This window comes from Haliotis cracherodii, unplaced genomic scaffold, assembly GCF_022045235.1.
Source record: "Haliotis cracherodii isolate W230 unplaced genomic scaffold, xgHalCrac1.p SCAF_8, whole genome shotgun sequence".
Taxonomy (NCBI): Eukaryota; Metazoa; Mollusca; class Gastropoda; order Lepetellida; family Haliotidae; genus Haliotis; species Haliotis cracherodii.
The window spans coordinates 2,051,469-2,077,227 of record NW_027266341.1 but is presented as its reverse complement, the minus strand read 5'-3'; the positions used below and the strand labels follow the sequence as shown (position 1 = coordinate 2,077,227).

Below are 25,759 nucleotides of genomic sequence, written 5' to 3'. Positions count from 1 at the left end.
AGCTAACAAGTCAACATGTCACAGACACACAGCTAACAAGTTAACGTGTCACAGACACACTGCTAACTAGTCAATGTCGAAATGTCAGATGCACAGATAACAAGTCCAAATACAAAAAGGCCATTTCTTGAACAAGATGTGAACTATAACTTGGAGCAAGTACAAGGGCGATGAGGTTGGAGATGGCGAATGTCTAACAGTAACAAGATAACAACAGGGCACCTGCTAACTCTTCCACGTCTCATCACAAGGAACTTCATCCATCATATCCACATTCCTCGGTAACCACTAAATTCATCTTGAGGTCAGACCTTACACAATGTCATCACACCTTTCTCTTTCGGATTATTCTTTGCCATAAAAGTCAATTAAGAGGTAAAGATACGAGAATGTACATACAAAATGTCAACATCAAACTTATGTTCTGAAGAAGCAACCCATTATAAAAAGGATGAGAACCGTCACCCCCAAACACAGACTACTATGCTGATACGATGGCCATAATGTTCCATCAACACAACAGTCAGACATCCTGACACACAACAGTCAGACATCCTGATAGACACATGTGATGGCGGATTACATCCACACAACAGTCAGAAATCTTGACAGACAACAGTCAGACATCCTGACAGCCACATGGGATGGGGATTAAGTCTAGAATACAGAACCTGCATAGGTGACCGATCATTTCATATTGTTGTGGGGGGCTGGTAATTTTGTCAGAGACAGAATATTTTACAGTTAGTGCTTCAAGACAATATATTCCTCTGATCGGCAGAACCAATTATTCTGGGAAGACTTCATTATTTCCAGCATGTTCAGCAAACAATTATTTGTTTTGGTAAATCCTAATGACAAATCACTCTTTTCAAGCCAGTCCCCTAATAATATGAAAAGGTCCCTTATAGTTTATACTGACTTGAAGTCTTGAAGTTTTCTTTTGTTCACCATTGCTTTTTTCTCTCTACTGTGACATTTTCCAGGTACCGGTACCAGTACCATCAAGTGAAACAGCTGGATTTGTTTGTCATTTGCCACCCAACTCAGCAATATTCCAGCTATGTGATGGCGGTCTGCATAATTGAGCCTGACCACCCAGTCCCGTTAGTCGCCTCTTATGACAAGCTTGGTCGACTTTTACTTTAAGCATGAGTTGCTGAAGACCTATTCTAACCCTGATCTTCACGGGTTTACAGCGGGATAAAGGTATTTGTACCTGTGCTGTGGAAATCAAAAGTACAGAGGCTGAAATGCAGAAATAAAAGAAGCTGTCCTACATGTCAATCTGTCCTCACTGCTGTGACAGTTTCTAGATATTTATAAATACATCATTACCAGGTAACAACTGCTTACACTTACACGACAGAAGATTGTAGATACATGTATATGTACGTGTAATTGGATGTAGTCAGGAAGTTTACTAAATACAGGACTATATTGGACTGACATGGTTTCTTTGATTGGCTTTTTGGAATTTGTTGTAGGTAACAGCAATGAATGACTTGGACAACAAGCTCCTTGACAAAACAACTCTTACATGCTTGATAAACACAGGATAAGCATCTGCATGTCACCACATACACTTAAATCAATACCATTTCTTGTTATTACCACATGAAACTGATATTAAAAGCATTTAATGATCCAGAATTCTGTGTTCAATGACTTTCGCTCATCAAGCACCCATTCAATAAGTAAAACATCTTCCACAAATCTTCCAATCAAAGCAAAGATAACAAGCGGAGGGAGGCGTGGCTTCTCTGCCTCCATGACTTTGATTGGCTGCCCCGAGCTCCCCGCAGTGCGTGCCCTACAGTTCCGTGTGAGACATACGAGGACCCCGGACAATCTTTTTCTTCTTTTTTGGCTTCAGTTGTTTTTTCAGTGCTTCTGCAAATTTCTTCTGTTCCTGAAAGGGAGATTTATGTTAAGGTTGTTTCTGACAGAAATATAAGTAAGGATCAGGACATTTGTCAATGTTGTTTTATCCTTACTCAACAATTTTTCCAATTCATCCTCTCCAATCATCTCTGGCTAGTTGGTTGGCTAGTTGGTTGGCTAGTTGGTTGGTTTGTTGTTTAACGCCGCACTCAGATACATGCCAGCTATATGACAGAGGTCAGTAAATATTTGAGTCTGGACCAGACAATCCATTGATTGACATCATGAGCATCGATCTATGCAATTATGATACAATGACATGCATCAGCCAAGTCAGAGACCCTGAGCACCCGATCCCGTTAGTCACCTCTTATGACAAGCATGGTCGCCTCTTACAGCAAGCATGGGTTGCTGAAGACCTATTGTCTACCCGGATCTGGATTGGTTTCATGTCTGTTACTGCTGTCCCAAGACAGGACTGAGATTCAGACTGACCAGACAAGACTTCGCACTTCTCAGGTGGGTTGTTAAAAATAAAAAGGAAACAAAATGAATTGTGTCCATGTCTGTGTCAGCTGTGGTTTCTCAAGCCTTGCACACTCTAGCCTGACCAAACGCCTACCCTAGCCATATACTGGCTACCTTTGAACAATCCAGGCTGGACCACACAAACCCGCCATTGATCAATGTCCCACAACGACTGGGTAGCCCACACAAAGTCTACAGTCACAAGCGGGACACTTGATCCTCTTTGCCCCTTTTACAAAAAGCCAACAAGTGCAGCTGTGGAAACTAACATTTTAGGTCCACTAGTCCTTACAATAATAACATATATCAAAGCCCTTTAAGATGGCAAATGTCTACTAGTCCTTATGATACCTGACTATTGAGCAGTTTGGCTAGGACTAAAGGACTAGTGCCAATGTCTGAAGCACTGGGAACAACTGATCACCTCCAATCGCCAAAGGTGCCATTATCTGAAGTAAACCATTAATGACCTTGACCGTACCTTTGGGTCGACTGTCTTGAAAGGGTTAACGTACTCAGCAGATCGGGGGAGGATGTTCACCTCCTGGGCCATCTGAAACAGAGTAAATTAGATGCATACATGTACCAAGGGAGATAATTCTGGACCAGTGATTCATTAATCCCAAAAATCTTTAATCTGGGCATTTTCACTGGATACAATTGAGAAAGCTTGGGATGGTCCTATTTCCCTACCTTTCTATACCAAACAACATGACATGGAGGGAATGTAGAATAATACAGCGATCGCACTGAACACAGGCGGCACCTTGCACGGACGGGTCACCCAGGAACAACGAAGATGCTATCACACAGTCTTGCTATCACAATGTTACACACACATCCCTGGACAGCTGCTATGACTCCGATCTGATTAGAGTCATTTCATGAACAATGACCTTGAAAGTGACCTTGACATGACAGGTATCGAGTCAATTATTGAGAGTCAATCATAAGTGACTTAAAATGCTCAGACATGTAATGAATCAATCGAAACCATGTTTCATCATTTTCAAGTTATGTACACAATCTTTTATGTCGCCTAGTTCCTACTGAATGACCTTGACCTTCAATGTCATCGAATAATATATCAGAAAAATTCCCCAGATGCATATACAAGGTACCGGCTCGGTGATCTAGTGGTAGAGCGTCCGCCCGGAGAGCTGAAGGTCGGGGGTTCGATCCCCGGCAGCGTCATACCAAAAGATGTTAAAAGATGGTACTTGTTACCCTGTCTGGCGCTTGGCATTAAGGGGCCAAAACAAGGACTGGTCGGCTCGGAGTCAGTATACTGTGTCTGAGTGGGGTATTCATGTTAAACTGTGGTATCTCAGTGGGCTGGCACTATAAATGGGCATCAGTCTGGTCTAGTACAAGCGCACGCACACACACACACACACACACACACACACACAAACACAAACACAAACACACACACACACACACACACACACACACACAAACACACACACACACACACACACACACACACACACACACACACACACAAACACACACACACACAAACACACACACACACACTCGTGTTGATATATTTGATGTCAAAAGACACTTGGGTGAGATTTTCTTTATCTCCACAGCACCAAGATTACTTTGTGGGATCGGTTGTGTCAAGGATGGAACACTTTAAACTATATCCTTCACGTGACAGCAAAGTCTTTTAGTGATATAGGATCACACACTTAAGTAATGATATGATTAATACATAATTCTCCATATGTAGGTCGTGGTACTATGAAAGGATAAGGTTTTCAGATTGCACAAATGGGGAAATCAAAGTACAAGCGACAGGCAAACCACCAATCTGCTGACATCGCAGCCAATAAATCAGAACATCAATCTGGACCAGTTCATGCACTTTTGAAACAACAGAAAAAGACGGACTGGAATAGATTTGGCAAAAAGTGTAAAACCACTGCAGTTGGTGTGTAGATCTATCCCGTACAATCAGCTCATCTCTCATCCAGACTCTCATTACTCATGCTAAAAACAACCATGCAAACTGTAACCTGTATCTCCCATTCTACATTGGTAAAATACCACCTTGACAGCTAACATCATTGCAACTCTTTCTTTTTCACACCAGCTCCTGCCTGCATCCTGCCTGCATCCTGCCTAGCTCTCAGCAGCCGAGTCAGCTGGGCATAGAACAAGCACCTGCATCAGCAGCAGCAGGTGGGCAGACAATCCCACCCCACCACACACCTGACCTCATATAGCTTCCTATTTTCAGAAGTGCTTTCATGGGGAACAGTTGATTGATGGTGTAGAGTTGTTATTTAGGTCAAATACCAGAAATTTGAAGTAAAATAATTCCAGATGTCAGAATAGTTGGTGTGTGTAATTTATGCTTTATTCTAAATATGATAATTAAATGAGGTGTTCTATCAGGTGCAGGTGAATTGGCATATTAAAAGATAGGGCTGGGACTGGTAATTCGTGTACTCTGGTCGTGTGGGTCATGAGTAGGACCCGGGTACCAACAGGACTACCCGAACCTGTGGTTAGTCACATGATATACTGTTTAATGACAATGACACCTCTTTTATCACTTGCAATTTGGCGGTACACATGCTTTGCAAATCCTGCAATCAACTAAAATCTGCATGGTAATTTACGAACTGGATGTCAATTTTGTTACACGATTTTGATAGGACTATGCATAGACTTGTTAGCCCAGGCAAAAAATATAACTCCATAATTCCAGCCTATTTCAGCAAGGGTGGAAACTGGACTTTTAGAGTCCCTTGCTTTGGGAAGATGGAAACTCGGGTACAAGAAACCATTGTCGTTGACACTCTCCTCGAGTCCGGATTAACCTTGAACACCATTGCACCACTGTAAGCCTTCCCAATCAGTATGTATAGTGTAGTATGGGGAGTTGCCCATGATAGCTTGTGCATCCCAAAACACTGAGAACCTTCACACTCTTCCCCAGTACAATTGATACAACTGTCTCATTGATTACATTGAAACTTACCCAATGATATGCCTTTAAAGGATTTTGATGCAAGGATCGGGGAAAATTGTATCTGAAACTATCTGAATCAGGAAAAACATATTCGAATATCTTGTTATTTTAGTTGCAGATTTTACTAAATATATTTAAAATAATATTAACCCTAAGCATAGCATTTCGGTGCAGGTGATCACTATTGCTGGATTTTTTTTTTCACATGGACCAATTTGACCAGTCACCATCAAGGCTCCCCCGCACGTGATCGCGAGAACTACATGTTGACATAGAATCGTTAAACTACAACAAATATGACTTTTAACGAGTCAAAGTATGGCATTTATGATATATGTATCCATTCTATGTCAACTAAAGTTCGTTTCAAGGCATCAATAACGGCAATCTCACCGTGATTGCTGTTAAAAATAACGGTGAGTTGTGCGATTTTCCGATCACTTCACACACGATTTGGCCGAAATTAATTAAAAGGAATTTTGAATAAAATTAATGAAATAAGTTACAAACATAAGTCCAGATATACAATGAACACTTTTTATAACCAGACAGTGTCATTACATGATTAATTTGCGTACTTCAGTTTGGGGGGTGGTCGGGTAGCCTAGTGGTTAAAGCGTTCACTCGTCACGCCGAAGACCCGGGTTCGATTCCTGATATGGGTACAATGTGTGAAGCCCATTTGTGGTGTCCTCCGCCGTGATATTGCTGGAATATTGCTAAAAGCGGCGTTAAACCATACTCACTCACTCACTCACTTGCATTGGGGAAAAAAAAATCAAAACTCATTATGTCATGTATTATGCGCACCCCCTTCTACCCAGCTGTGTTTTTTAGAAAAAAAGTGCACACTATACTCAAGAAAATATGGTAAACCTTATTTGGTGTTCCCTCCATTGATTTCCTGGAAGTGAGATCACAGGAGAAGTGAATGAAGTTTTGCTTGCAGGGAATGTTAAAGCAATTATTCAATCAAAATTGGTTTAAATAGTTTTATATATTTTCTTTTTTTGCTTTTCAAAGTAAACCAAATATCAAAGTCTCCCTATAAAAGTAGTAAGGTAAAACAGGTCTTATCCAGCTTGGGGTTGTGGTTTGTTCAACAAAGACAGACAGCCGTGTTTTCCGCCAGCACTTGGACGTATCACTGCCTGATGCATCATCAGGCTCAACTTCTGTTACAGAGCTTCAAACCAAAGATGGCATCAGTTTCAAACAAGTTTAAGACACACGATCAAATTACATGTTCCTCAGTGTTCTCAGTGATGACAAACAGATTAGCAACCTGGAAAAGAAACAGTGAAACTCACAGCAACAAATGAGTTTAGAATAGAGACACAGAGCGATTCCTTTCATGTGTTTCTTTCATCTTGTATAGTTTGAAGGCCTGTGGAGATTGTGAAGAGCCCGAGACTGGATCTGCAGCATATGCACACCTGCACCTCCAATGGGTGAGAGACGGTATCCCAGTCTGTGACATGATGCTAGTATGTTAGACCCAGTCTTCCATGACGTACTCTCATCACTAGGGAAAGCTGGTTATGTCAATCAGTCCCCGAATAAACCATTCACTTTCATTTGCTCATAACATCCAGCCTGCCACAACAGTGAAAACCTGCTTGGCTGATTACTTGCTATTTGCGGAATATAATGTTTTAGGGTTGAACAGGTGAAATACTCTACAGAATTAGAGTAGTGGGAAAAAACTCTCATAAACTGGAGTGAGTTCTAGGGCAGCCTTCTTTCCTGACATTCATTTATGCCAAATAGTTCTCATCAGCGGTGCTCTATTTTTCTGTAACATTTGTGGCCTGGCAAACTAATTACCAGGACTACAAAATAAACACCTAACATATCTGTGGTGGGTCTATGACTACAAGCAGCATGGGCAGGTGTGACATGAAAACGGAGTGGTGTATCTACATGGCACCATGTCACTTCCCAAGGGGGCGGTCGGGTAGCCTAGTGGTTAAAGCGTTCACTCGTCACGCCGAAGACCCGGGTTTGATTCCCGACATGGGTTCAATGTGTGATGCCCATTTCTGGTGTCCCCCTCCGTGATATTGCTGGAATATTGCTAAAAGCGGCGTAAAAACATACTCACTCAATTGCGTTGGTTGAACAGAAACGTAACTGGTAATAAACTGTAAATATGCATATAACCATATATTATATACAACTTTTGAGCACCAGTTCTTGCTGCATTGATTTGAAATGCCTCTATCTACCCCACTGCCCCTCATTAGCACCCACAAAGATCCGGGTTAGAATGGGTCTTCAGCAACCCATGCTTGTTGTAAGAGGCAACTAACAAGATAGGGTGGTCAGGCTCACTGACTTGGTTGATGCATGTCATCGTATCCCCATTGCGTATTTCGATACTCATGATGAAATCACTGGATTGTCTGGTTCATATAGCTAGAGTGCGACGTTAAACAACAAACAAACCCTACTGCTCCCGACCTCCATGGCTCTCAACCCCTCTACCTTACACGACTGCTAACAAAACCCCTGCTCTAAACTCCAGCCTAACCCCACTGCTCTCGACTTCCATGCTCTCAACCCTTCTGCCTTACCCCACTGCTAACAAACCCCCTGCTCTAAACTCCAGCATAACCCCACTGCTCTCGACATCCATGCTCTCAACCCCTCTGCCTTACACGACTGCTAATAAAACCCCTGCTCGAAACTCCAGCATAACCCCACTGCTCTCGACTTCCATGCTCTCAACCCCTCTGCCTTACCCCACTGCTAACAAACCCGCTGCTCTAAACTCCAGCATAACCCCTCAGCCCTCAACCCCTCAACCACAAAGCTATCACCATCTCTACCTCCCTGCCTAACTCCCTGGCTGAAAACTTATTATCCCCCCTCTCCCCATTTAGTAATGACACTGCTATTCAGAGCATTTCTACTGATTGTTCTCGTATGTCAGTGTAAACCCGAAGGCTATTTCTGCAGATAACCCAATCCCTTCTGACAGTACATCACAACGTGTACAGCGTCTCTATCATCATCTGATTATACCCTGGACGCAGGTGGGTATTCTAGTCATCTATAATCCCCTCAAAGGCCTCAGGTAAAAAAAATGGTAAAAGAAAACAATGTAAACCTGCTCATCATCATCACTAGAATCTAGCTGTCTGTTTCGTTAACTGTTGTCTAGCAAAAACAGTTTTCAAGTGCATCATGCTAGCATCTGTACCAAAACATCACAGGGATACAGAAGCAGAAATGAGTCACAACCTGTTCACATACAACCTGTTGAACTAATTTGAAGTTGTTTGGTACTAACTGCCTATGGCAACAAGGCAGGTTAGTAATTGGTAGCATGACACACTCCTTCATGCAGTAATCATTCTATTCCAGATTGATGCTACTGGTGAGCTGACTGTTCCATCAACAGAAAATACCCGACAATGGGAAGAGTCAATCAGTGTGACACTCACACATACCTAACTCTTGAGCACTGGGTAGAGTTTGATGTTCGTGGTTCTCTACGTGTATGATTTTTAACACTACATTAATATCCAGGTACAGGGTGGGGCCTGCAACTAATCAAATTTGGACCAGACAAATCAGTGATTGCTATTACAGGCAATGTTCCATTCCATTGGGGTATGATGACATGCAATCAACCCAAACATAGAGCCTTCACCACACAGTCCTTTTAGTTTGTTAGTTTGTTGCTTAATTTAGTAATAGTCCATCTATATGACAGCAGGCTGTGATTAATCGAGTCTGGACCACACAATCACGTGATGGATACTGTAAGCAATGATCCACACCTTTGGGGTTAGATGACCCGCCATCAACCAAGTCTCCGAATCTGACCACCCAATCCTGGCCTCTAACATCCAGGATTGGTAGTGGACCGATTCTAATCAGGAATATCTTCAGGGTTCCTCATTTGGTGACCTTGTACAACAAGCATAGGTGGCTGGGGATCTGTTTCGGCATGGGATATATATTGTATACAACACCATAGAATACAGTACAACTAACAGGGCACATGTTGAGGGTTGAGGAAAGGTGTGATATATATTGTATACAACACCAATGAATACAGTACAACTAACAGGGCACTTGTTGAGGGTTGAGGAAAGGTGTGATATATATTGTATACAACACCAAAGAATACAGTACAACTAACAGGGCACTTGTTGAGGGTTGAGGAAAGGTTTGATATATATCGTATCAAACACCATAGAATACAGTACAACTAACAGGGCACATGTTGAGGGTTGAGGAAAGGTGTGATATATATTGTATACAACACCATAGAATACAGTACAACTAACAGGGCACATGTTGAGGGTTGAGGAAAGGTGTGATATATATTGTATACAACACCATAGAATACAGTACAACTAACAGGGCACATGTTGAGGGTTGAGGAAAGGTGTGATATATATTGTATACAACACCATAGAATACAGTACAACTAACAGGGCACATGTTGAGGGTTGAGGAAAGGTGTGATATATATTGCATACAACACCAATGAATACAGTACAACTAACAGGGCACATGTTGAGGGTTGACATAAGGTGTGATATATATTGTATACAACACCATAGAATACAGTACAACTAACAGGGCACTTGTTGAGGGTTGAGGAAAGGTGTGATATATATTGCATACAACACCATAGAATACAGTACAACTAACAGAGCACTTGTTGAGGGTTGAGGAAAGGTGTGATATATATTGTATACAACACCATAGAATACAGTACAACTAACAGAGCACTTGTTGAGGGTTGAGGAAAGGTGTGATATATATTGTATACAACACCATAGAATACAGTACAACTAACAGAGCACTTGTTGAGGATTGAGGAAAGATGTAGCACATTAAGCAATGAACTCTTGGCTATATCATCCCTGATATTGTTTGTATACCACACTGAGGGACAGGGCACTTGTGTCGGTATACACAATATGAAGTAGGTTGTATAATTCTTGTTATCCACTGTCGACCAGAAAAGCCAGGGCACTTGAAGATTGAAAAGGCATATGGGGTAATATATATCGCATACCACATGTGGAACGATACATGATACTATAAACACTGTTATTTCTACAGGACATTAAGTAAACAACCCTGCCCTTTGGCAGATGATAAACAGGTTTGTTTATTTCATCCAAAATGTCAGTTTGACATGAACACTGCAATTGGTATAATGAGGATTAATTTTGAAACCTAAATCCTCTATGATTGCATGACACTTTTTATGGATAGTAACTTCTTTTATTCTTTGTCACCACATTTCAGAGCTACTTCTTGCTCCTTCACCTTCACAAGAAGTAGCTCTGAAACGTGGTGACAAAGAATAAAGGAATTTACTACTATCCATAAATAAGGTCATGTATTCATGTTCTTCTACATGTCCATAAAGCCTCTAGCAGATAAAAAAGGCTCTTGTCCTACTTTAAAGCATTCTGGATTAATGGCAACATCAAATTAAAAGGGTAAAACAAATAAGTAAAAGAAATGTTAATACAATATTGAATTAGAAATATTAATCATAATGAGTGAGTGCGTGAGTTGGGTTTAACGCCGCTTTTAACAGTATTACAGTTATATCTCGGCGTGTCAACTTAATGTGGGACGAAAGCCCGAAGTGATGCAGGTCTCAGACATTTACCACTTCGGTGAAACCCACGAGCACGGGTATGGTGCTGACAAACCTAGAAACATAATCGGGGCGAATCGGGATTCGAACCCACAATCATAGGTTTCTGGCACGTCTGAAGGGACGCAACTCTGCACAGCGAATCGCAGCGCCTTAGATGACTGGGCCACCCGTGCCCCCTTTAAAGCATCTGATGGTACTAAGGTTGTGGTACAAAGCTTTTGATGGTACTAGGGCCATGGTACACAGCTTTTGATGGTACTAGGGCCACGGTACACAGCTTTTGATGGTACAACGCCATGGTACACAGCTTTTAATGGTACTAGGGCCATGGTACACAGCTTTTGATGGTACTAGGGCCATGGTACACAGCATTTGATGGTACTAGGGTTGTGGTACACAACTTTTGATGGTACAAGTGCCATGGTACACAGCTTTTGATGGTACTAGGGCCAAGGTACACAGCATTTGATGGTACTAGGGTTGTGGTACACAACTTTTGATGGTACAAGTGCCATGGTACACAGCTTTTGATGGTGCAAGGACCGAGATACACAGCTTTTGATCGTATTAGGGCCATGGTACACAGCATTTGATGGTACAAGGGCCATGGTACACAGCATTTGATGGTATCTAGGGCCTTGATACACAGCATTTGATGGTACAAGGACTGTGATACAGTACACTGAGCTGGTAGATAAAGCTGCTGCATCCAAACTAACACATATCGCCATCCACATCACATCGCCATGCTGCATCCAAACTAACACATATCCACATCCGCATCACATCGCCATGCTGCATCCAAACTAACACATATCGCCATCCGAATCACATCGCCATGCTGCATCCAAACTAACACATATCGCCATCCGCATCACATTGCCATGCTGCATCCAAACTAACACATATCGCCATCCGCATCACATCGCCATGCTGCATCCAAACTAACACATATCGCCATCCGCATCACATCGCCATGCTGCATCCAAACTAACACATATCGCCATCCGCATCACATCGCCATGCTGCATCCAAACTAACACAAATCGCCATCCGAATCACATCGCCATGCTGCATCCAAACTAACACAAATCGCCATCCGCATCACATCACCATCCGAATCACATCGCTCTGCTGCATCCAAACTAACACATATTGCCATCCGAATCACATTGCCATGCTGCATTCAAACTAACACATATCGCCATCCGCATCACATCGCCATGCTGCATTCAAACTAACACATATCGCCATCCGCATTACATCGCCATGCTGCATTCAAACTAACACATATCGCCATCCGCATCACATCGCCATGCTGCATCCAAACTAACACATATCCCCATCCGCATCACATCGCCATGCTGCATCCAAACTAACACATATCGCCATCCGAATCACATCGCCATGCTGCATCCAAACTAACACTTAATCGCCATCCGCATCACATCGCCATGCTGCATCCAAACTAACACATATCGCCATACGCATCACATTGCCATGCTGCATCCAAACTAACACATATCGCCATCCGCATCACATCACCATCCGAATCACATCGCTCTGCTGCATCCAAACTAACACATATTGCCATCCGAATCACATCGCCATGCTGCATTCAAACTAACACATATCGCCATCCGCATCACATCGCCATGCTGCATCCAAACTAACACAAATCGCCATCCGCATCACATCACCATCCGAATCACATCGCTCTGCTGCATCCAAACTAACACATATTGCCATCCGAATCACATTGCCATGCTGCATTCAAACTAACACATATCGCCATCCGCATCATATCGCCATGCTGCATCCAAACCAACACATATCGCCATCAGCATGACATCGCCATGCTGCATCCAAACTAACACATATCGCCATCCGCATCACATCGCCATGCTGCATCCAAACTAACATATATCGCCATCAGCATCACATCGCCATGCTGCATCCAAACTAACACATATCACCCTCCGCATCACATCGCCATGCTGCATCCAAACTAACACATGTCGCCCTCCGCATCACATCGCCATGCTGCATCCAAACTAACACATATCGCCATCCGCATCACATCGCCATGCTGCATTCAAACTAACACATATCGCCATCCGCATTACATCGCCATGCTGCATTCAAACTAACACATATCGCCATCCGCATTACATCGCCATGCTGCATCCAAACTAACACATATTGCCATCCGCATCGCATCGCCATGCTGCATTCAAACTAACACATATCGCCATCCGCATTACATCGCCATTCGTGATGTATGTCATGTTCGTTTTTTCAGTCTGCAGAATTATTCATGCTAATTGTAGAATATCACTTAAACCCCGCCATGATCCCGCCTCACACATCAACAAGCCCTATGTTTGGAAGCCCGTCACTTGCATCCTGTTTCTGTAGTTGAATCTGAAGCAGCATGGAGCTCTGACATTCACACAACTGTAAACACTGGTAGAGCATGTTCCCTATTACAGATAATGACGACTTCAACAAAACATATATCACAATTTAAACACAGCCTTTGGCATTTCTTGTGTACTGTTGCCAAATTTAGTGGAAGGTAGTCTGTCTAACAAGATAATTGGTCCGGTTTACTAAAAAATAAATAATATATCCTCAATGCACTGTAGCTCACCTAATTCTGGATTATTGGCAACATAATATTAAAAGGGTAAAACAAATAAGTAAAAGAAATGTTAATACAATATTAAATTAGAAATATTAATCATAATGAGTGAGTGAGTGATTTGGGTTCAACGCCGCTTTTAACAGTATTCCAATTATATCGCTGCGTGTCAGTTTAATGTGGGAGGAAAGCCCGAAGTGGTGCAGGTCTCAGATGTTTACCAATTCGGTGAAACCCACGAGCATTGGTATGGTTCTGACAAACCTAGAAACATAATCGGGGCGACCCGGATTACCCGGGATTTTTCGAACCAACAATCATAGGTTTCTGGCATGCCCAAGGGATGCAAGTCTGCAGAGCAAATCGCAGCACCTTTGACGACCGAGCCACCTGTGTCCCCTTGAACATAATGAGATGTCAGAGCAGTCACAAGGCAAATCACACTAAATCCTGTCAAAATCTTTCTATATACCACTTACTTAATGAATGTCTTATTTCATAATGACATATGCAAAACTTAACTGAATGGAATACAAAAATTATATTTTTAATATGTATGTTGAAAATAGTATACAAATTCTGAGCACGATATACAGGCAGGGGGTTCAGAGGAGGGACTGAAAGATGCCAGACAAAAAAGTGCATGTGAAGTCAAAGGCCATAGAAAAGTAAAACATCAAAGAATGCCTAAAAATACGAAAATATACTCAAGTTATATATACTAAACAAAAAACAGTTAGGGATCATGAATATTTTTGGAGAAAGTTTGAAATGCCTACGTCTCCTATAAATTGTGGACCTCTCTCAAAGATGGCAGTAACAATCTTGATTTCAACTCAAGCCGTTGAAAGGCTACAGCACTGCCCACCCCCCTTGGATTTTTTTTTTATAGAGAACAGTTTTATTTGACTCCTGAAAATACAAGTTGGGGACAAGTGATACTTGTACAAATATTTGCCCCCCTGTCAAAAAAAGTTAACTACAGCCTTGAAGGTATATCTATGCTCAACTGTGACTCCATTTATTCCAGGGATTTCAGGGAGTAAATCAGCCTATTAATACAATTTCCAAATAACAATCATGAATAGATATTTTGAAAAGAAATTTGAAATTTCTCAAGAAATTCAAAACCTTTGTCATTTGACGAGTCTATCTGTGAAAGTTGTATGGTCATCAGGGTGTAACCTGGGACTGTTATGGGCTGTTGTGGAGGGTCATGTAGACAGATGGGTATCAGGGTGTAACCTGGGACTGTTATGGGCTGTTGTGGAGGGTCATGTAGACAGATGGGCATCTGGGTGTAACCTGGGACTGTTATGGGCTGTTGTGGAGGGTAATGTAGACAGATGGGCATTAGGGTGTAACCTGGGACTGTTACGGGCTGTTGTGGAGGGTCATGTAGACAGATGGGCATCAGGGTGAAACCTGGGACTGTTACGGGCTGTTGTGGAGGGTCATGTAGACAGATGGGCATCAGGGTGAAACCTTGGACTGTTACGGGCTGTTGTGGAGGGTCATGTAGACAGATGGGCATCAGGGTGAAACCTGGGACTGTTATGGGCTGTTGTGGAGGGTAATGTAGACAGATGGGCATTAGGGTGAAACCTGGGACTGTTATGGGCTGTTGTGGAGGGTCATGTAGACAGATGGGCATCAGGGTGTAACCTGGGACTGTTATGGGCTGTTGTGGAGGGTAATGTAGACAGATGGGTATCTGGGTCTATTACCGCTGTCAACACAAGTGTTTCAGGATGAGCGTATAATGATAAATGAAAGAAATGTTTGTAAAGAGAGAAAAGACATGTTTATTCTTAAAAAATACTTCAAAACAGTAAGAATATAAATAAACAGTAAGAATATACATGTGCACTCAGTCTTCACTTCCCCAAAATATCCCCCAGATTGTTATGATCCCTAACTTTTTTGTTTAGTATATGTTCTCACTGATTTCAGGCGGAACACATCTAGACTCCCGAGGGTCACGCCCTTTACACAGTTTACCAGTAGATAATCACTCCAACCCTAATTTCTAAATATGACATATGAATCATGATAAGACTGAAAACAAAAACATGACACTATTTTATTGTGGTTGCTATAGCAACTATGAAATAACTGCTGTCAGAGTTAATGTTTCCCACTTAACTGAAACAATTTTTTTTTAATTCCTGTCAAACAGATGATATTTAATTTCCTGTAACACAACAAGCAGATGCCTGCCATGTTCACAGACGTAAATATTTCCGTGGTCAGAGGCTGGTCATGACGTAAGCATCCTCCACACCTTGATTGTGAACACAGTGACTTGGAGTCGGACAACATGGAGAACACAGGGGGGATTTTGAATAAAATCAAAACATTTGTGAACTACACATGCTGTAAGTATTATTCCCAGTAAATATTCAGCAATATTGCATCTACATTCAGTAACTGCCACACACTGCAGCATCTGACTTCACACACTGTAACATCTGACCCCATACTGCAACATCTGACCACACACACTCCAACATCTGACCACACACTGCAACATCTGACCACACACTCCAACATCTGACCCCACACACTGCAACATCATATAGCCAAAATGGAGATATTCATGTCAGGAAACAGCCAATCTGGGCCTGGCAACTTGACACTCTGTCAGAGATTAGAGACATAAAGGTTGCCACGGCCAGCATCACCCCTACCATCTTGTTCCACTGCCAATACAGCTGTACAAGCAGCAGGGTGTCTTGTCTGCCATGGACATAGAGTAGTCAAGATAACTTGTTTGTTCTGAGTGAGCTGATCCCAGTGCTGTGAGAGCAAGGGGGCTTTACACAATAGCCATCTTCCCTAGGCAAGGGAATCACGGAGTTACGTTTTGGCTGGACTAACGAGTCTATGCACAGTCCAATCAAAATTGTCTCTGGAATATGCACAATAGCAGTCTGTGACAAAACCCACTTGCCGGAAGAAGAAGCTTGGTAAATTGTCCTTCTGTCAAGTAATCCCAGCTCACATTAGACCTTGTATTGACACTAAATGCTGTTAAATGCCACAATACTTTGGAAAATAGGATGAGTGAATGAGTGTAATGCCACTTTGAACACTATTCAGTAATATCACAGTGTAGAAAGAACACGCAAAAACTACTGGGTGTCCCGCCTACCCCAAACATGCCATTTATGTCTTATTTATACCATTCATGAATTAAATATTGGTGAACACACACAGTATTTGATAAATGGCCTTTTCAGTACATTGAATATTTTACGGGAGCTTCAGGCAATGTGTATCTGATGTCTGGCACAGCATCCTGAACCAGGAGAGATGCCTAGCATGGCAAACTGGGTAGTCATGGTCAAGGACAAATGGACAGTTAATAATAAAATATAACATGCTTTTGCATTTTGTCTTTTAAGGAAGCTTAAGGGTCTTGTCCAAGTTAACGGACATTTTTGCTGGACTAATGAGTCTATGCATAGTCAATGAAAATCGTGCAACAAACTAGGCACCTGGTTCGTAAACATGCAGAAATCCATCGACAGCAGGATTTGCAAAGTATTTGTACTGTCAACTGGGCATCGACACATATAATCCAAATCTTTTCATACACTTCACAAGGTGAGACCCATTTTATCACAATATAGATCTTGATTATCAATCAGATCATCTTGACTGGACGCCCCCATTTTGTTTGAAACCAATGCAAGTGATATGAGAGGTGGAATCTGATGGGTCAATAGGAGGGACACAGAAGGACATAACTCGTAAATGCCAGCGGTAATGCTACAATTGATCCACAAAATTCCAGCCTAGCTCAGCAACACCCTTGCCTCAGGAAGATGAGTGAGGGTCATCTACATTATGTACATTTGTGCACCAAAAACCTCGGACACCCCCTATAACAAATGGCCGGTCACTTACTGATGAATTCTGTCCATTCTGTTTCAATTAAACAAAACAAATAGGTTATCATTTCAAGCTGCCAGTCAGACCACCTTGGCTATAGAATAACTGGTCCTGGATAGTGACTGTCATTTGTGTAGCCTGCTGCAGGATAAATACCATGTACTCAGGGCTGTAGGGATACACAGTCACCATGGAATCCACACCTTGATGGCAAGGGAATGATAAGATACATGATACGGTAGATGGTACGATACATGATACGAAAGATGATACAATACACGATACATCAAAACTCAACACAAGCCATGCTACAAGGCAGAGTCCATTATCCAAATGAAATGAACCCTGGTGAGAACATATTCAGTAGTTTTGAGCATAATAATCACCATGATGAAGTGGCTTGAGACCCTTCAATACACTTGTAGTGACTTCTATCGATACATGACCACACGTAACCATACCTGTACAGTGCCACAGAGCGTTATGATCAGAGCCCTCGAAATTGTATCAATACACCAACTTGTAATACAGAGAACCATCTGATCACTCACCAGGTTCAGTAGAGTGCCGCTAGATCCCTCAAACACCAGCACCATGTTACAGAACATCACTTACCAGGTTAAGTAGAGTGCCGCTAGATCCCTCAAACACCAGCGACATGTTACAGAACATCACACTCCAACTGAGCGTCATCTGCCACTCCCGGTTCTTGTCATACAGAGGGTGGACGACGTCCGGCAGTCGGAGCACCATGTCACCAAACATGGCCGTGTTCTCGTAGATCTTTGACACAGCTGAGGACAGAAACTACTTTGCTACATCCATGTATGCTGTAAAAGGCGACTGTGCTTGACGTAAGAGTAGACTAAGGGGATCGAGTGGTTAGGCTCGCTGACAAGGTTGACGCATGTCATCGTATCCCAAATGTGTGGATCGATGCTCATGATATCAATCACTGGATTGTCTGGTCCAGATTCAATTATTTACAGGCTGCTGTCATATAGTTGGAATATTGCTGAGAGCGGCGTTAAACAAAAAACATACAAACAACATCCATGTATAGCTGCAACAATTCAGTGAAGGACCTTACTACCATGACTACCACAAGACAAGTGTTGTATTGTAAAGTGGAAAAAAACAAACATCCATGTATGCAGTTTTTTAACTTCACAAGAGCCTGAGACTACTATGAGTGCGGAGGACAAGTAGAAACCTAATGATGGTTGTCCTCAATGACTAAAAACAATAATTCTGAACCAGTTCTCCATGCTAAATCGAAATAACACTGCTCAGGTAGGTCCCGGGTACCTACAGGACACATATCTAACACCTTGGTATCACGCTAGGTCCCGGGTACCTAGAGGACACGTATCTAATACCTTGATATCACGCTAGGTCCCGGGTACCTACAGGACATGTATCTAATACCTTGGTATCACGCTAGGTCCCGGGTTCCTACAGGACACGTATCTTATACCTTGATATCACGCTAGGTCCCGGGTTCCTACAGGACATGTATCTAATACCTTGATATCACGCTAGGTCCCGGGTACCTACAGGACATGTATCTAATACCTTGATATCACGCTAGGTCCCGGGTACCTACAGGACACGTATCTAATACCTTGATATCATGCTAGGTCCCGGGTTCCTACAGGACATGTATCTAATACCTTGATATCACGCTAGGTCCCGGGTACCTACAGGACATGTATCTAATACCTTGATATCACGCTAGGTCCCGGGTTCCTACAGGACATGTATCTAATACCTTGATATCACGCTAGGTCCCAGGTACCTACAGGACATGTATCTAATACCTTGATATCACGCTAGGTCCCGGGTACCTACAGAACACGTATCAAATACCTTGATATCATGCTAGGTCCCGGGTTCCTACAGGACATGTATCTAATACCTTGATATCACGCTAGGTCCCGGGTACCTACAGGACATGTATCTAATACCTTGATATCACGCTAGGTCCCGGGTTCCTACAGGACATGTATCTAATACCTTGATATCACGCTAGGTCCCGGGTACCTACAGGACACGTATCTAATACCTTGATATCATGCTAGGTCCCGGGTTCCTACAGGACATGTATCTAATACCTTGATATCACGCTAGGTCCCGGGTTCCTACAGGACATGTATCTAATACCTTGATATCATGCTAGGTCCCGGGTTCCTACAGGACATGTATCTAATACCTTGATATCATGCTAGGTCCCGGGTTCCTACAGGACATGTATCTAATACCTTGATATCACGCTAGGTCCTGGGTACCTACAGGACATGTATCTAATACCTTGATATCACGCTAGGTCCCGGGTACCTACAGGACATGTATCTAATACCTTGATATCACGCTAGGTCCCGGGTACCTACAGGACATGTATCTAATACCTTGATATCACGCTTTATCCATGGAACCAGTGACAAATGTACTTCAGTGAACTGGACAAACACATCGAACATGTACAATGGACAGTATGATTCACATCATCTATCTTTATTTATTAAATTTCTTCTTGTTTCCACACCTATATTCCAAAAGGCACCGAAATGTCTTTAGGAAACTGCAGTAATCGTGTATGGGACTCACAGTGCCTATTAGCGGAATAACAGGATTCCAAACAAAGTGCCCCTGTCAGATAACTTGGGATAAAAACATTATTTTGTTCAAAGTCGGATTTTTAATGTTTTTGTTTCTAAACTTAAAGGTATTTTTATTTGTCAAAGGGACCCTGAAACAAATGTATCCAAAAAAGCCCATGCAAGTCTATATTACTGCAGTATCTGAAAATGAAGAGTCTCTAGGCTCCTTTTCATTATATTTTTATAAAGATATTTTAACAATTGGGTTTTTTTCTGCAAGATATGTTCATTTCAGAGACTAGATGTTAAAGTATTTTATGAGTATTTTAAGATTGGTTTTAACAGTGCATTAAATGCAATAATGTAAATCTCTGCATTAAAGCCTCTCCCTAGTGGACTACCAAACTATGTGAACATGAATTGGGAATTTGTACTGACATTAACTTTGTTGCAGACATGGGCCCAATATCAACCTTTGAGCAGGTCTTGATAAACCCCAGTATTATTTACATCCATTTCAAATTTATTTCTGCACACTGAAAGCAGTAAGAGTTGTCCGTACTTACATTCCTGCTTGGATTCCTCGTCTGGGAAGGGGTCTCCTGGCAGCACCCCCCACTCCGTGATGTTCACCCTCGCCTGTGCCAGAGTCTGGGGGACAGATGCAACACTAAACATAGATGGACAGTGGACAATACCGTTGTTAACCACAGTCAGCAATATTGCAGCTATATCACGGCAACTACAGGTCGCAAAGTTGCAACTAATTTGGTCACTGAAATTTCCACTTGGCAAAAATTATTATTTAAGCAGTCGCCAATTGGCTACTACTATAATTTTACTTCAAAAAGTCAAAACATCAACAAGGGAATTGTAAGATAAATATCAATCGATAATCTCATCAAGTATTTATAATGTGACTTACAACAAAGCCAAATGTAGGACTTGGTATTGCTGCTGTCAGGCAGATTAGATAAGCTTTCACAGTATTATACCGAAACATAAATTACTAACAATAATCTCGAGGTTTGGATCCTCAAATTTTCATCTGGCTTCTTGAATTTCACACTGGCTCCCTGAAAACAATATGAAGCCAATGGCTCCTTAGGAAAAACTTAAACTTGGGGCCTGACATAACTGAGTCTGTAACACGCCAGCGGTAGACGTATCAGTAACATCCCACCTCATCGGGGTACAGTGACAGGCAATCAGCCAAGTCACAGAGTCTGACCACCTGATCCAAGTTAGTTACCACCTGCAGTCTTACAACAAGCAACTGAGTTCCAGGGATCCAACCTGGCAAGAGCTTGTTACTCTGAGTCAGTCCGTCTAATGTAACAGGGACCCTGACAGGGAGAATGTTGGTTTTTTCATGTATGTTTTCCGGGCTCAATAACTCCGGGCATCAGTGACAATGTCACAGTCCACAATAATGTCATAGCTAAAGTGAGCTCCCTAAAGGGCAAAGAGAAACCATATTTGGCTACCAAAAGTTGTGATGTTGTTTTTTCTGCAAAGGCAGTGATAAATGTACATATGCACAGGTAAAGTGAACAAGCACGTTAATAGTCATGATAATGACAACCATAGGACCATACTTGATGCACAATATGATCCACCAAATCCGGGAATTCAGAAATAAAAAAGGGTACATATGTTATATGGTCTCTGGTATTGACAAATACAATGAAACAGGAGGGGGCAAACTTTCGAAATTACAACCACTTAGTATTAATTGATCAACTCTTTTCACAAATTCTGTATTGCTTACTGTTATGGGGACATATTCTAACAGGATCTTGAATGTCATATCATAAAAATCCTCCACCAGTGCAGAGTTCCAGATAAGCTTTTGGTGTTGGTATTTTACCAATGCATTTTAAAATCATTGGTATCAATAATTCTATCTGGGTATTCAAATTTCTGTTACCCACTAGTTTTTACACATGTGGGTATTTAAGTTAAATATTTAAAAACACTATTCAGCTAGTCCCTGCAAACTGGTGTCGTGTGGGTTCGAGAGCTTTATAGACCTCAAAAATACCACGATACTTCCACAAGAAAGTGTGATGGCAAATGATCATGATGTAACTGTCATCGTTGAGTTTGGCAAGATTGACGGAATGCCCGTTTATTATTTCAAAATAAGTTGCTGATTTGCTAATCGAATACGCAGGGTTACTTCACAATATTTTGATGATACTCACAAGTTTTATTTTTGAAGCGTATCTGTAATGTTCGTTGCGTATTTGATACCCTTGGATTTTATTTTACTGCGTATTTCTGCATTTCTGATGCGTATTTGGCGCAGATACGCAGCTTATCTTGAGCTCTGCCAGTGTATGACAATAACCATGACAACGTACTATGAACAGTTGCTGCAGCATGATCTCCACCAGCTTGTGTCGCTGCACGTTGTCCCCGAACTGCTGCAGCGACTTGATGGCATTCAGCTGCAGTGATCGGTGTTCTGCAAACAGCTTCTTGACTGATAATCTGGTTAGGGAGGATAACTGAAAACTATTTCTTGTCATCATCCCAAATATGTCTTCAGGGAATATATGTGCAAGTATTACATTAATGAAACAAAACTCAAGAAAGACCTAAGAACATTATTGCTTCAAAGCAAAATCTTCAACGAAACATACAAATGTATCTAAAAGTACTGAAAAGCATGGTTTAAATCTCACTCTGTCAATGAGCGTAATAGCTTAAATAATGCTTAAAAGCTCCTAACTTGTTCTTTGATTGAATAGGAAAATAATAAAAAAGCATACACAATTTGGGTAACTATGAACTTTTTAAATAGTAATTGATCACATGGATTAACTAAGAAAGCAGAGAAGAGTATTGGAACAGAAGAACCTCTATGACCCATGTCTCTCTGAGGAGTCTGCAGGGTCCTCTTCAACAAAGCAATCTTAGTGCTACGACAATCGTGTGTCTATGTTAACGTATGGGAGAAACTTGGAGAAGAAGATTAAGAGGTCCCTGTACCCGTGTTTGCCTCAAAACAAAATCTAATGGGGATGGGTCTTTCAGTATGATCTACGAGGGGTGTTCATTAAAGATTTCCCCTAAACCACTTAGGGTTATCATATTTGGTTGAAATTTCACATGTGTAATGATACATGTATCTATGGGTGATGTCTGAATTTGTAGCACCGAAAACTATTAATCTTACCACTTTTATAGGTGTTATGATCGAGTAGGGTGTGACAATGGAGCCAGTAGAATACCGAGCAGTGATAAGGTTATTATATTTGAAAGGTTGCGCACCAAAAGAAACTTTCGATGAAATGAAAGCAACTTATGGGGAAGATGCCCCATCATATGACGTTGTTAAACACTGGCATCGCCAGTTCAAGTGTGGTGGGACATCTGTGGAAACAGCTGCCATTCCTGGTCGCCCCCATTCAGCCATTGATGAGGACACTATCCATCAAGTGGAGATCGCCATTTTGGCAGACCGACGTCTAACTGACGCCAGTTGGCACAAGATGTAAAGATCAGTGTAGGGTCTGTTGAAAAAATCATCCATGACAATTTGAACATGCATAAGGTATCTGCACGATGGATTCCCAGGTTGCTCACACCTTTCCAAAAGCAGGAACGAGTCAAATGCTCAAAGGATCTTTTGGACATGTGCCAAAAAAACCAGGCAAACGTTTTTGACAGACTTATCACACAGGATGAAACATGGGTCCATCACTATGATCCTGAGACTAAAGTTCAGTCGATGCAATGGAAGCATGTGGAGTCACCACCCCCAAAGAAGGCACGTGTTCAACCCTCTGCAGGCAAGGTCATGCTCATGGTGTTTTGGGACCAGCACGGAGTAGTGATGATGGATTTCTTGGCAAAGAGTACCACAATTACAGGAGCTTATTATGCTTCACTGCTGCGGAAATTGTGGGACGCTATCAAGCTTAAGAGGCGTGGCATGCTGACCAAGGGTGTCCGTCTCCTGCAAGACAATGCTCCAGTACACAACTCTCATGTTGCCCAGACAGTAGCGCGGTCCTGTGGCTATGAAATCCTTCCACATCCTCCTTACTCTCCTGACCTTGCACCATCTGACTTCCACCTCTTTCCAACCATGAAGTCATTTTTGAAGGGAAAACGCTTCACAGATGATGAAACACTGATTTCTGAAGTCAAGTCCTGGTTTGAGACGCAAAATGAGGGCTTTTACAAGCGAGGTCTCCATAGTTGCATAAAACGATGGGAGAAGTGTGTAACTCTTGGCGGTTCCTATGTCGAGAAAGACTAATACCTATGCCAAGTTTCATTCCACTAGGTCCATCGGAAGTGGGTCAGGGGAAATCTTTAATGAACACCCCTCGTAGTTGATTGTGTGCCATTGTCCCTGATGACTGATCGCTGGTTATGCTATTCACATTTTTTATCTAGTCGAGTTCTTACAGGTCTCCACAATGTTAGCTATAGTATTGCTGATGATTGGAGCACAATCAAAATAAAGAGGCCGAGGTCCCATGATCCCTGGTGGGGGGTTGAAACTTCACAATAATACAATAATATTAGCAATTCTCCCTACAAGGCATAAGAGAATTCCAATCACAATGACAGAGACTTGCTTATTCCTTGGCCTATAAATAATCATTGTTAATTGCACTACTGGGCCCTTGGCCACAAGAACTAATGTCATTATCTATGTTGGGAATATCAGTAAGTCAGCGATAGAAACTAAGAGTTTTAGTCCACTAGTCCTTATAATGATAACATATAGCAAAACCCTTAAAAGGGGAAAATTCTGCTAGTCCTTAACTATTGGGAAGTTTGTCATGGACTATGAACTAGTGCCAATTTATAACACTCTAATAAGTCGAACTAAAGAAGAAACTGATACATAGGTTCTGCATTCCAAGCTGCTGTTCAAAGACTTTTTTTCATATTAAGTCAAAGTTGGTACATGTACAAGCATGACACATAATCCTATATCTATCATTAATAATGTTAATGTCAACAATGTTAATCAAAAAAAGGCCATATATATTTTCATTTTAAAAAAATGTTTAGGGTCATAAATCATCTATCAGGTTACTTTATACATTAACGAGAAAAACATACATTCACCATTTGATGACACACACACTCATCATCATGATAATAGTTAAATAGGCAACATCATATCACACTGAGTAAAAGTTGTTAGTTGGTAGTTATTCGGTCAAAACGGACCAATTTCGTATTTAGGCTACTAAAAAGGATGATATATAACACACATAGCCATATCTGCAAATAACACACAGAGGATACATCTGTCAAATGCGGAGATTTTCCCTGTGACAATATCACCACTCTCATCGTCTGCTTGATCTCCGCTTGGCTTGGCTGCATCCCCTGCTCGTGCTGTGGTCGATTTCCCTGTGTCGTCCCCAGAAGTAGTGCAAACGTACAACAATACCATAAGAACTAATGCAGAACGTAAATGGTGAAAATAGAACATCTTGACAGTAGCGAACACAACAGAAAACACCAGAAAGCTAGGCTGGCACCCTCATTGTTGTCATCACACAATTAACACGTGGATAACCGGGGATTCCCTTCCGCTT

At 41.8% G+C, this 25,759-nt stretch overlaps 1 protein-coding gene across 1 annotated transcript; it reads right to left on the bottom strand.

The window, feature by feature from the left end:
• Positions 1–25,738, bottom strand: LOC139450001 (coiled-coil domain-containing protein 134-like). Its single transcript, XM_071231611.1, has 6 exons — positions 25,464–25,738; positions 22,550–22,671; positions 20,750–20,834; positions 18,199–18,377; positions 2,894–2,965; positions 1–1,912 (listed from the first exon to the last, which is right to left on the bottom strand). Exons 1-6 carry the CDS (start codon positions 25,651–25,653, stop codon positions 1,814–1,816), a joined length of 747 nt encoding a protein of 248 aa, XP_071087712.1. The 5' UTR covers positions 25,654–25,738; the 3' UTR covers positions 1–1,813.
• Between the last annotated feature and the right edge of the window lie 21 nt (positions 25,739–25,759).